We start from the raw sequence: 13,449 nt of genomic DNA, 5'->3' as shown, positions 1-13,449 counted from the left end.
CTGTTCATTTTTCTTTTGCAGTTTGATTGAGTGAATAGTTTGATTGCACTCATGTATGCATTGATTTGACTGGATAGCATGCATACTAAAAATTTTCACTGTATCTTGGCACGTGAAAATAATAAACCAATACCAATAAATACTTTGAAATACATCTACATTTAATCAGATCGAATTAAAAAACAAAACAAAGCAATTGACGTACCATTGCAACATAGTTGAATTTCCGAATTACTTGCCGTATTCTCTTCATCTCTTCATCCAGGTTACAAGCCCAGACCTCACAGATTCTTTGGCTGTGATCTACTGTTGCTGCTGGCATGATGCCAATTTCAAGTCGCCTTCATTAAAGCCCTACACCTGTGGGTGGGGGTTTTTTTGTAAGTGAGGATGTCCAAAAAGATACAAACTACACCACAAAAACTTAAATAATAATTGTAATTTACCTGAGATTCTTTGCACGCCCTCAATACCTGAAAATAGAGTATTTTTTGTATGTTATAAGAAAATATTTGCACTTTTATAAAGAAAACACCATCTCCAAAATAAAATGGAGGAACAATTTGCTGAAGACTTTAACAATGCACTTGATTCCATCTCAAGTGGTAACAAAATCAAATACATTACTGTGAGACTAAAAGGACCAGTTAAAAATGTACCATGTACCAAAATAAGGCAGCCTTTGTGTTCTTTTAATAAAAATTACTTTGCACATAACAGACATCCCAAGACACCCCCAAGAAAATCATCAGATAAATATCAATCACAAACGAAAGGAAAAGGGATGAAAAGAGTTAATTAAAAGTAAAAATCCAAGTGATAGATCATAATAAAGAAATAAAAAGGACAAAGACAGGGTGTTTTGGAAATTACATTTTGGTGTATCAAGGTTACGAAATAGATTGCAGACTGTGGCAAGGAATTCTTGATGAAGGCATGAAATTTATTTAAAAAACATATTCATCTAATCCATTAACAACATAAAGCAGGCTTAGTCTTCTGCTACTCTATAATTCTATAATTTTGCAAGTCGATCCAACATATCCAATACATGTCAAATATACAAATGTATGTATATTCTCCACTTGTGTGGCTCAGGCAGTTGTTACAATATAAATATAAAAAGACAAAGTCATTTCCTTGATTGGAACCTCGTCCAACAGGTGAAATTGCCCTTCAAACCATACGGTTGAAAGCAGAAGTCAGTACAGCAGGACATCAATGACACTTATGCTACATCTTCCCCAACTAAAAATACTGGGACTGCAGATGTATTGGATCAACATTTTCCAAGATCAACTTCTTGTTATGTGCCACCCTAACATGGATATATACTATTGTTCCCTTATTGTTGCAAGATCTAAAACCTAGAATGCATTAACCAATGCAAAGAAACCCTTTAGCACTGAGTTTTAAAGTATCACCAAATGGTCATATTCTAGAAAGAAGCCATTCAGTCCATAATCCCCCAAACTCCATGGGCATAGTTCAACAAGTCACGCTCCCCTACCTACTCCCCATAGCCCTGAAAACTTCCTCTCAGCCCAGGCGGGAACAATTATGGGAGTACAAAAAATGTTGGGTTCAGTAGCATCATCAACAAATTATGAATGGAAATATGGGGAATAGATTAGACAATCATTTCAAATATTTTGCAAATTCGTGAGCAATCCAATGAGTGACCTGAGTGTCACAAAGCAACCAAGCATGGAATAGAAACTTTGTAATACTTAAGCACAGTGAAAGATGCAATAAAGTTTCAACATATAAGCAAAACAAAATATGTATTTGGGGAGATGCCTTTGCAAACAAAACATTTTAGAAAGCAAATATTTCAAATTAAGCAAAACTATCAAAACAAGTTTAAAAAATGATTATTATATAATTAAGTCCTAATTTCACAAGGTGCTTGGAAGTACCAATGGGATATTAATAAGTTCAACGTTTCGATACAAATGCTTTCCTGATTTGTTGAGAAATCAGTAAAAAGACAAAAAAGAAGTCGCAACAAAGTTACACTTGCATTGTATCTACCGATACTCGGGGGGAGGAGGCAAGCATTGCTGAGTGCATAACTGGAGGTTTTAGCCATAATCTTCAGTACCCGGCATTTTTTTGAAGTGATTCTCGGGAGCTGAATTTAATCCTTAGTTGTCATCAAACTGAGTCATGCAAATGAAGTGTATTTCAATAGCTGATCACTTCTCATCAACCCAAATTCTGCTCTTTTGTTTTAACTGTTGAGAGTGAAGGTATGAATGCTTTAAACTTCAGGGGATGTTGCTTATTTTGAAAGCACACCGGAACCCAGTCTTTACACCTCGCTAACTGTTAACTTTGTTGTACAAATCGTACCCAGTAAACTGGGAGTCATGTGTGCACCTGCGGAAACCCGGGGGCATTTTTGGTTTCGTTCAGTATATTAATGATAGATAAGCGTTAAAAAAAAAAAAGACACATTTTAAGAGAAACTGGTTGTTATAATTCCTGGGACCACTGGCCGGGGAAGGGAAAGAAAATCGGTCTGTTTCAGCTGGAACTGAACATCACTAACGAGAAATATCAGGAGCTCTATTGATTTTGAACACAGATTTAGAAAAGAGTTGCCATTTGTAGGGCGTTGGTTTTACCTGCGTCAGACGGGAGCGGGCTGTGAGAACTCTTTAACTATTAGACCAGGAGCCCGTCTCCTTTACTGCCTGAAAACCCCACTCGCATCCTCCATTACAGCCACCGCGCAACTCGCTGACGTCACCGAACCGCGTGTGTTGACCTTTCAACTTTTACTCGTTCTTTCACAAAAGAAAAAGCACAATTCGAGTCAAATTGTCGCCTAAGCAGAGCAAATATCGCATTGTTGAGACGTACGTGAATATCGATCTAACTTGAAATGCTGTGGCCTGCTTTGGTTCGGTTAGGGGCAGCGACGTTTACGCAGGTCTGGTTGACGTAGTACACAGAGAGTTGGCTGGCTGGGCGGGCGGCGCTCGGGCGGATGATGGCGACGGTCGACTAGTCGCTGCCGGGAGTTGGGCCCGCGGATGGATGGATGGCCGGCGGTCTGGATTAACGAGCCGGGTCAGCTGCTGAACCAGGGTCGCCCCCTGAAACACCTCCAGCAATGAGCTGGATATTCCCGCAGTCAAAGAGCGGTGGCGGTGGCGCCGGTCACCTGCCGCCTCTGACCAACTTACAGCAGCAACGCCAGCGGCAGATCGAGTCGGTGAAGAGTTCACACAGTAGGTGAGTGCGGCGCCCCGCTGCCGGGCGGCATCAGCCCCGCTGTCCCCGCTATCCTCCTCCCTCCCCCGGGCCCCGCTATCCCCGTCCCCGGGCCCCGCTATCCCCCTCCCTTCCCCGGGCCCCGCTATCCCCGTCCCCGGGCCCCGCTATCCCCGTCCCCGGGCGGCATCAGCCCCGCTATCCCCGTCCCCGAGCCCCGCCCCCACTGCCGGGCGGCATCAAACCCGCTGTCCCCGTCCCCTCCCCCGGGCCCCGCTATCCCCGTCCCCGGGCCCCGCTATCCCCCTCCCCCGGGCCCCGCTATCCCCGTCCCCGGGCCCCCGCTATCCCCCTCCCTTCCCCGGGCGGCATTAGCCCCGCTATCCTCCTCCCCGGGCCCCGCTATCCCCGTCCTCGGGCGGCATCAGCCCCGCTATCCCCGTCCCCCGAGCCCCGCTATCCCCCTCCCTTCCCCCGGCCCCGCTATCCCAGTCCCCGGGCGGCATCAGCCCCGCTATCCCCGTCCCGGGCCCCGCTATCCCCCTCCCTCCCCCGGGCGGCATCATCCCCCGCCCTCCCCCCCCGGCATCAGCCCCGCTATCCCCCCCGTCCCCGGGCCCCGCTATCCCCGTCCCTTCCCCGGGCGGCATCCCCTGGGCCCCGCTATCCCCGTCCCTTCCCCGGGCCCCGCTATCCCCGCATCCCCGCTATCCCCGTCCCCGGGCCCCGCTATCCCCCTCCCTTCCCCGTCCCCGCTATCCCCGCTATCCCCCTCCCCGGGCCCCGCTATCCCCCTCCCTTCCCCGGACGGCATCAGCCCCGCCATCCTCCCCGGACGGCTCCCCCGGCATCATCCCCCCTCCCCCGGGCCCCCCATCCCCGCTATCCCCCCAGGGGGCATCAGCCCCCCACCCGCCATCCCCTTCCTCCTGCCTTTCCGCTCACTCCGAGTGATGCCGTCCACAGCCGAAATGTCCCTGGGAGATAATTCCCCCCGAATGCTCTGTGTGTCTTAATCCTTCCAAAAATCCCGGGGCAACAATACAAAGATAGACACGAAATGCTGGAGTAACTCAGCGGGACAGGCAACATCTATGGAGAGAAGCAATCGGTGACGATTCGAGACTTCGGTGACAACCGAGTTGTATCGCATTGTATCGAAACGTTGAACTTATTGATATCCTATCGGCACTTCCAAGCACTTTGTGAAATCTTCGTTGTAAACCAACATCTACAGTTCCTTCCTACACAATACTATGTGTCGTCTTGCGTGAACATCGTTTAATGGATAATTTGAGCCATGTACCTGTGGGTTAGTGGGCTATGATGACGAAAAGTACAAAAGAGAGTTAGATAGAGCTCTTAGGACAAGCGGAATCAAGGGGTATGGGGAGAACGCAGGAACGGGGTACTGATTGGCGGTGCTGGCTCAAAGGACCGAATGGCCTACTCCTGCACCTATTGTCCATGTATCTTGCTCCTGTCAGCTGGCTGGGGATAGAGTACTGAATCTGGGGAAGTCTAGCTTCATGTACTTTATTTGTAAAGTACATACTGTGGTGGAGTTTGTATCTGCATAACATGTATCGAGATAGCACATTAACACAAAGTAGCTAGCTTCATGTGCAGCGATCAGGGTTCAATGTTGACCTCCTGTGTTGTCCGTGGAGTTTGCACGTTCCCCGTGACCTGCGTGGTTTCCTTCCAGACACCAAAGACAAGCTGGTTTGCAGGTTAAATTGCTGCTGTAATCTGTCCCTAGTGACGTGTAGAATCAGAGGAATTGTGGGGAGGAAAGAGAAAAATATCGTTGATGGCCCAAAGGCCTGATTCCGTGTCATATTTAGCAAACCGTCTTGGTTTGACAATCAGTCGCAAAGTCAGTCTAACTATGAAGAAATAATTGAAGATAAATTCAGATTCACAGAAGAGGTGAAAACCTAAAATCATGAAAGAATAAAAATGTGATAAAAAGTAAGTCAAAAGGATTTTACGTAAGTGCAACACAGCTGGCCATATGGTTGTTTTCATTGCATTCTCTCTGCAAATTATTACCTCGCAGCTTCTTATCCAGTTTCAAATGGAATGCTGTAATTACTGACTAATGAAAATGAAACCATAACTTGACAAGTTGAATCAAAAACTCAGAACTATGAAAGCCCCACACTTCCTCGACCCCCTTTTTATACTGATATATTATGTGTCTACAATTGTTTTTATAAATGTGATTGCCTCTCATTATTCAATTCGTGACGTTAATGGCATCAAAGAAGATGTTCCACTAAAAACAACGGTGTATCAAAGTTAGAAGAGAGGATTTATTAGCTGGAATTATCCGATTTTAAGTTTGGTGATAATATTCAGCCCAACCCTGAAGCTTAAAATTAAAAAATCACAGAAATCTGTACTTAACAATTTTGTTCCATTTGGTTGAGAAAACTCAAGCATTGTTTCATAATAATTAGCAGAAACAAGAACCACAGATGCTGGTTTCCAAAGAAAGAAACAAAAGTATTGGAGTAACTCAATGGGTCAGGCAGTTTATCTGGAGAACATGAATAGGTGATGTTTTGGATCAGGACCCTTCATCAGACTGAAGAAGTCAAAACATCATGTTCTCCAGAGATGCTGCCTGACCAGCTGAGTTACTCCAGCACTTTGTGTCCTTTTTCATAATAATGATTTGAAATAGTGTATCCATATAAAGTATTGTTCCCTTATAATTGAGACAGTTAATTTCTTGTTCATATGAGATATAACTAACGGATCAAGTTCCACTTAGTAATTGTTTCTGCGACAATATCATGTGACTGAAAAACAACATGAACTCCAAGCTTAAGCCTATTTAAATCTCAATCATGTGATATACATTTGACATCATGTATTCTGTACTGAAAGTATTACAATCATTCAAAAGCATTAATTCTAAATTTGTGTTTTCTTCACCGGTGTTAAATTGTATAGATTGAGTGCCTTTAATGTTCCAAATGATAATTAATTATATTCTGAATCTTTGGAAATGTTATTGTTTGTCAGTTATAGAGTCCTACAGCACAGAAACAGGCCCTTCGGCCCAACTCTTCCATGCATATAGAGAACTAGGCAGGGGGCTGAAAAGCAGGACTTCGAGGGTGGTTATCTCTGGATTGCTTCCAGTACCTTGTGCTAGTGAGAGTAGGAACAGGGAGATTGGGGATTGGAATGTGTGGCTGAGGAGTTGGTGCAGGAGGCAGGGATTTAGATTTCTAGATCACTCGATTCTCTTCTGGGGCAGAGATGACCTGTACGAAAGGGACGGGTTGCACCTTAATTGGAGGGGGACCGACACTGGCAGGCAAATTTGTAAGTAAGTAAGTTTATTGGCCAAGTATTCACATACAATGAATTTGCCTTGGTGCTCCACCCACAAGTTACATCATGACATGACAGATACGAATGACTCAGAAAACACTAAACATTAATAATAATAAAACATGAATGATAAACCACCATTGATCAAGCATTGATCAAGCACACGGCATTGGGGGTTCAGTATTGATGTGGATAGAGAACTGGCTGGTAAACAGGAAGCAAAGAGTAGGAGTAAACGGGTCCTTTTCACAATAGAATAGAATAGTTTCTTTATTGTCATTATAACATGAACCATGTACAACAAAATTTAAAAATGTCAGCCAGTCAGTGCACCATTCAAACATTTCTAAAAGCTAACGATGCATACAAGATAAAATATTAAAAGATAAACAACTAAAATAAATATCATGAAAATGGCACGCATAAACACCCAAACCTCCATCCTTCTGTCGATTTCACAGTGTACCACAGTCCCTTAGTATGTATCGCCCCTGCGTTCCTTGGTGGCTACATTTAGTGCTTTTATAGCATTGGGGTAAAAACTTTTTTAGTCTGTTCGTCCTTGTCCTTGTAGATCTGTACCGTCTGCCTGACGGCAACAGTTCAATCAGGGAGTGTCCGGGGTGGGAAATGTCCTTTATAATACTCTGGGATTTTTTGATGCAGCGGGAACTGTGTAAGTCCTCCAAGGTAAGGAGAGGGCAGCCGACAATCCTCTGGGCGTTGTCAATGGCCCTCTGGAGCGCTTTCCTCTGAGCCGCTGTGCAGCTGGTGTACCATATGCATACACAGTATGTTAGTATGCTCTCAATGGAGCACTGATAAAAGGACAGCAGCAGTCTTTGAGTGATGTTATTCTTCCTGAGCACCCTCAGGAAGTGCAGTCTCTGCTGGACCTTTTTCAGCAGCGCAGTGGTGTTCACGCTCCACGTCAGGTCCTCCTCAATATGGATTCCCAGGAAGCGGAAATCCGCCACCCTCTTCACACAGTCCCCTCTGATAATCAATGGTACCATGTCCGTTTTATTCTTCCTAAAGTCTATTATTATTTCCTTTGTCTTTAAGGTGTTGAGGAGCAGGTTATTTTCTTCACACCACACTGTCAGCTGCTCCGCCTCATCCCGGTAGGCGTACTCGTCCCCCCTGGAGATGAGTCCCACCACCAATGGCAGGCAGTGACTAGTGGGGTACCGCAAGGCTCAGTGCTGGGACCCCAGCTATTTACAATATATTTTAATGATCTGGATGAGGGAATTGAAGGCAATATCTCCAAGTTTGCGGATGACACTAAGCTGGGGGGCAGTGTTAGCTGTGAGGAGAATGCTAGGAGACTGCAAGGTGACTTGGATAGGCTGGGTGAGTGGTCAAATGTTTGGCAGATGCAGTATAATGTTTTCCACTTTGGTGGCAAAAACAGGAAAGCAGACTATTATCTAAATGGTGGCTGACTAGGAAAAGGGGAGATGCAGCGAGACCTGGGTGTCATGGTACATCAGTCATTGAAAGTAGGCATGCAGGTGCAGCAGGCAGTGAAGAAAGCGAATGGTATGTTAGCTTTCATAGCAAAAGGATTTGAGTATAGGAACAGGGAGGTTCTACTGCAGTTGTACAGGGTCTTGGTGAGACCACACCTGGAGTATTGCGTACAGTTTTAGTCTCCAAATCTGAGGAAGGACATTATTGCCATAGAGGGAGTGCAGAGAAGGTTCACCAGACTGATTCCTGGGATGTCAGGACTGTCTTATGAAGAAAGACTTGATAGATTTGGTTTATACTCTCTAGAATTTAGGAGATTGAGAGGGGATCTTATAGAAACTTACAAAATTCCTAAGGGGTTTGACAGGCTAGATGCAGGAAGATTGCTCCCGATGTTGGGGAAGTCCAGGACAAGGGGTCACAGCTTAAGGATAAGGGGGAAATCCTTTAAAACTGAGATGAGAAGAACTTTTTTCACACAGAGAGTGGTGAATCTCTGGAACTCTCTGCCACAGAGGGTAGTTGAGGCCAGTTCATTGGCTATATTTAAGAGGGAGTTAGATGTGGCCCTTGTGGCTAAGGGGATCAGAGGGTATGGAGAAAAGGCAGGTACGGGATACTGAGTTGGATGATCAGCCATGATCATATTGAATGGCGGTGCAGGCTCGAAGGGCCGAATGGCCTACTCCTGCACCTAATTTCTATGTTTCTATGTGAACCAACAAAATACCAGATCAAAGGGAGGCTACAGATTTTTGGATGTTGAGCAGAACAACTACTCGTAGATAAAAACTGTTTTTATGTCTGGCTGTGGCAGCTGTGACAGTCCGGAGTCGCCTTCTAGAGGGAAGTGATTCAAAGAGTTTGTGGCCAGGATGAGAGGAGTCAGAGATGATCTTGCCCGCTCGCCTCCTGGCCCTTGCAGTGTACAGTTCCATCAATGGAGGGAAGGTTGCAGCCAATAATCTTCTCTGATGATTGGACGATTCGCTGCAGCCTCCAAGTGTCTTGGTGGCTGAGCCAAACCAGACCATGATGGAGAAGCCTCAACTACCTTCTGTGGCAGAGAGTTCCAGAGATTTACCACTCTGTGTGAAAAATGTTTTTCTCATCTCGGTCCTAAAGGATTTCCCCATTATCCTTAAACTGTGACCCCTTGTCCTGGACTTCCCTAACATCGGGAACAATCTTCCTGCATCTAGCCTGTCCAACCCCTTAAGAATTTTGTAAGTTTCTATGAGGTCCTCCCTCAATCTTCTAAATTCTAGCGAGTACAAGCCGAGTCTATCCAGTCTTTCTTCATATGAAAGTCCTGACATCCCAGGAATCAGCCTGGTGAACCTTCTCTGTACTACCCCTATGGCAAGAATGTCTTTCCTCAGATTTGGAGACCAAAACTGTACACAATACTCCAGGTGTGGTCTCACCAATACCCTGTACAACTGCAGTAGAACCTCCCTGCTCCTATACTCAAATCCTTTTCCTATGAATGCTAACATGCCATTCGCTTTCTTCACTGCCTACTGCACCTGCATGCCTACTTTCAATGACTGGTGTACCATGACACCCAGGTCTCGTTGCATCTCCCTTTTTCCTAATTGGCCACCATTTAGATAATAGTCTACTTTCCTGTTTTTGCCACCAAAGTGGATAACCTCACATTTATCCACATTATACTGCATCTGCCATGTATTTTCCCACTCACCCAGCCTATCCAAGTCACCTTGCAGCCTCCTAGCATCCTCACAGCTAACACTGCCCCCCAGCTTCGTGTCATCCGCATACTTGGAGATGTTGCATTCAATTCCCTCGTCCAAATCATTAATATATATTGTAAATAGTTGGGGTCCCAGCACTGAGCCTTGCGGTACCCCACTAACTGAAACATTGGAAATGATTCTGTAACTGAGGTCTCATCATGGAACTTAAATGTCTGGCAGTTGTCTTGTATGGTGGATGGTCTCGTGTTCCAAGTGTTTCCAGTGAGGCTTATCCTCTCCTGTGCTTCAAAAAAAATCTAAAATGGTTTATTGTTCAAGCTCCAACTGTGCGAATTCTTAAGCACAACTGTGTGCTGTAACTCAGTGACTGACGTTGATGTGACCTTCAGAGTTTGTAGAAGGGTCCCGACCCAAAACATTGTCTATCAATGTGCCCCATAGATGCTGCCCGACCCGCTGAGCTGAGTTTGTGTTTTGCTCAAGATTCTAGCATCTGCAGTTCCTTGTCTCTCTCTTTTAATGTAATTATTGTCTGGGAATGGAAATGTCGAATGGAATATTACTTGAAATTGGAGAGTTCAATGTTTATACCAAAAATAAGACAAAGTGCTGGAGAAGAGCCCCAGCTACACCCGCTGAGTTTCTCCAGCATTTTTGTGCACCCTATCATCTAATCATGTTCTCCAGAGATGCTGCCTGGCCTGTGCAATTCCAGCAAAAAAAAGTGTAATTTTTGTAAACAAGCATCTGCAGCTTCTTGTACCTCAATGTTTACACCATCGGTTTGAAAACTACACATGGTGATCTTACAGTTTGAATGTCCTCACTCTGGTTTGAGAATGTGAAGGGGAGTTATTGTCTATCCATTTAATTTGATTAGACTGCAGTTGTAGAATTATTTGCATATTTTCTTTAGTCTGTTCCAAGAATATAGCAGCATTGGAAACTTTGCAATGTAGATTCACTAGATGCTATTAGGAATAAGAAGTTTGTTATGAAGTGAGGCTTGTAAATTCTGAATTTGGGTAAGTGGAAGGATTAGATAGATATAGATAGATATGCCATTTATTGTCACTATACATGTACAGTGAAACTGAAAGCTGCTCGTACTCAGTGCATACATACAATTTTACACAAAAAACAAGAAACAGAAAAACAAAACAGAATGGAGATGGGGGGGGGGGGGGGAATAGGTGCACAAATTCTACGGCGCTACATACATATATACATATATACAGATGGAAGTCCGTGTTGGGCGGTGTAGTCAGTGCATGTGTGGATTTGAATTTATGGTAGATATAATTCTCGGGAAGCAGCTATTCCTGAGTCTGTTTGTCCTGGATTTGATGCACCTATAGCGCCTTCCAGAGGGCAGCAGGTCGAACAGTCCAAACGCAGGATGGGAGCTGTCTTTGGTGATCTTCTTTGCCCTGCTAAGGCAGCGGGAGGTGTAGATGTCCATCAGGGAGGGGAGAGGGCAACCAATGATCCTCTGCGCTGTCCTGGTTACCCTCTGAAGCCTCTCCCTGTCTGCCATGGTGCAGCTGCCATACCATGCTGTAATGCAGTATGTCAGCAGGCTCTCGATGGACGAGCGGTAGAAGGTCAGCAGCAGGTTAGAGTCCAGGTTGTGCTTCCTGAGGACCCTCAGGAAGTGCAGCCGCTGCTGAGCCTTCTTGATGACCGCTGTCGTGTTGTCCGTCCAGGAGATGTCAGCCGCGATATGGACGCCGAGAAACCGGAAGGTGTTGACCCTCTCCACACACTCGCCGTTAATGTGTAGGGGGACTAAGTCGGTGCTGTGCCTCCTGAAGTCGACAATGAGCTCTTTTGTTTTCCTGGTGTTCAGAGCCAGATTGTTTTCTGAGCACCAGGTTGTCAACTTCAGGACTTCCTCTCTGTAGGCTGCCTCGTCTCCCTTTGAAATAAGTCCGACCACAGTAGTGTCGTCAGCAAATTTGACGATGCGGTTGTTGTTGTGGGCCGGACTACAGTCGTAGGTGTAGAGACAGTATAAGAGGGGGCTTAGCACACAGCCCTGTGGGGAACCGGTACTCAACCTGCGAGTGGAGGAGAGGTGGGGGCCAAGTCTCACAGTCTGGGGCCGTTTTGTGAGGAAATCCTTAATCCAGGCACATGTGACAGTGGGGAGGCCGAGAGTGACCAGTTTACCAATGAGGATGTCCGGGATGATTGTGTTAAAGGCTGAACTAAAATCCACAAAGAGCATCCGGACGTAGCTCTGCCCCTGCTCCAGATGGCTCAGCACAGAGTGGAGAGCTACGGTGATGGCGTCTTCTGTGACTCTACAACTCTATGACTAGTTATGAAAGGGGAGACGCTCTGGTAAATTTTGTCATCAATGCTGAAATAATTATAAAAAATAATGTGGTACTTATTTTGGGAAAAATGAAATCAAAATTAATGCTTGTATTTGTAAACATTTTAACATGTTTCAGAGGATGTTTTTTAACCAAACGTTGAAACTAATTCTTCCATCCATTTACTAGATGTAGGCAATGTAGTGCTTGATATCTTTTAATAACCATCGAATATGCTGGAAATGCACTGCCACATGCCATGGAGGTCTTATGCCATTGGAGTCCTTATGATGATGTTTTTTCTATTTTGCTATTGGGTAGGATAGTCTGAATTTTGTATTCAAATGTCACCATTTGATAGAGAGAAACAACTGAAAATATTTGGGCCCAGTATACGTTTAACAACTCAAAGTTGGGCTCCCATGAGACGGTGTGCGCATTCATCTGAGAAGTATTGTATTTCATCTTTTTTCTGTACCAGTGTGCTTGTGCATTCCTTTCACTACAAGGTTCTGTAGTTTTATCGCCTTCCAAAGTTTGGAAAGCAATTAAGATAGATTAAGCATATTTGAGCAATTTGTGTTAAAATGTAATTTAAATGTAAGTTGAAGATTGAAATATAAATCATTACATTAGCCAGTATAATTAAAATAATTAATAACATTAATAAACTGGTGGGACATGAACAATCTGATCCTGAATGTTGACAACAAAGGAGGTCATCGTTGACTTCAGGAGAAACCGGCACAGTCACACACCACTACACATTAATGACATCGATGTGGAGTTGGTCAGTAGCACTAAGTTCCTGGGGGTGCAGATCACGAACAGTCTGACCTGGTCACAAAACATCGCATCACTAGTTAAGAGAGTGCAGCAGCGTTTGCACTTTCTGCGCCGGATGAGAAGAGCTCACCTCCCCCATCCCATCCTCACCACTTTCTACAGGGGAACCATAGAGAGCATTTTGACCAGCTGCATCGCTGTCTGCTTTGGGGACTGCAAAGCCTCCGACTGGAAGTCCGTGCAGAGAGTGGTGAGGGCGGCTGAATAAATCATCGGGACTTCTCTTCCTTCAATCCGGGACATTGCGTGCAAACGTTGCTTGTCCAAAGCCAACAGCATTATAAAAGACCCCACACATCTCCATCATGGACTGTTCACTCTGCTGCCCTCGGGCAAAAGGTATCGCAGTATAAGGAGCAGAACGGCCAGGTTTTGCAACAGCTTCTTCCCCCGAGCCATCAGACTCTTGAATTTCATATAATGTGCCGCCACTAGTATCTATTTTATCATTTTATCTATTTTATCCTTTTGTTATTTTTTGTTGCACGATGAGCCAGATGCAACAAAATTTC

General features: G+C 44.9%; 2 protein-coding genes across 4 annotated transcripts in view; one reads left to right on the top strand and one right to left on the bottom strand.

Annotated features, from left to right (window-relative positions):
- LOC129697179 (CCR4-NOT transcription complex subunit 7) overlaps nt 1–2,777 on the bottom strand; it is a 35,227-nt gene extending 32,450 nt beyond the window's left edge. The window contains exons 1-3 of one of the 2 annotated variants that reach the window (XM_055635490.1): nt 2,631–2,756; nt 447–473; nt 206–360 (exon numbers count right to left, since the gene is read on the bottom strand). In XM_055635490.1, coding sequence (XP_055491465.1) covers nt 206–322 — 117 coding nt within the window. In that variant the 5' untranslated portion in view covers nt 323–360; nt 447–473; nt 2,631–2,756. Of the gene's footprint in view, nt 1–205; nt 361–446; nt 474–2,630 lie in introns of both variants that reach the window. The other variant, XM_055635496.1, reaches the window with a different exon arrangement.
- A 182-nt stretch (nt 2,778–2,959) lies between these two features.
- Nucleotides 2,960–13,449, top strand: part of vps37a (VPS37A subunit of ESCRT-I) — a 42,053-nt gene continuing 31,563 nt past the window's right edge. For both annotated transcript variants that reach the window (XM_055635468.1, XM_055635457.1), the window contains exon 1: nt 2,960–3,243. In XM_055635468.1, coding sequence (XP_055491443.1) covers nt 3,122–3,243 — 122 coding nt within the window. In that variant the 5' untranslated portion in view covers nt 2,960–3,121. The remainder of the gene's footprint in view (nt 3,244–13,449) is intronic.

This window comes from Leucoraja erinacea, chromosome 1 (assembly GCF_028641065.1).
Source record: "Leucoraja erinacea ecotype New England chromosome 1, Leri_hhj_1, whole genome shotgun sequence".
Lineage (NCBI taxonomy): Eukaryota > Metazoa > Chordata > Chondrichthyes > Rajiformes > Rajidae > Leucoraja > Leucoraja erinaceus.
The sequence above is the reverse complement of the archived record's forward strand: the minus strand, read 5'-3'. Positions and strand labels throughout refer to the sequence as shown.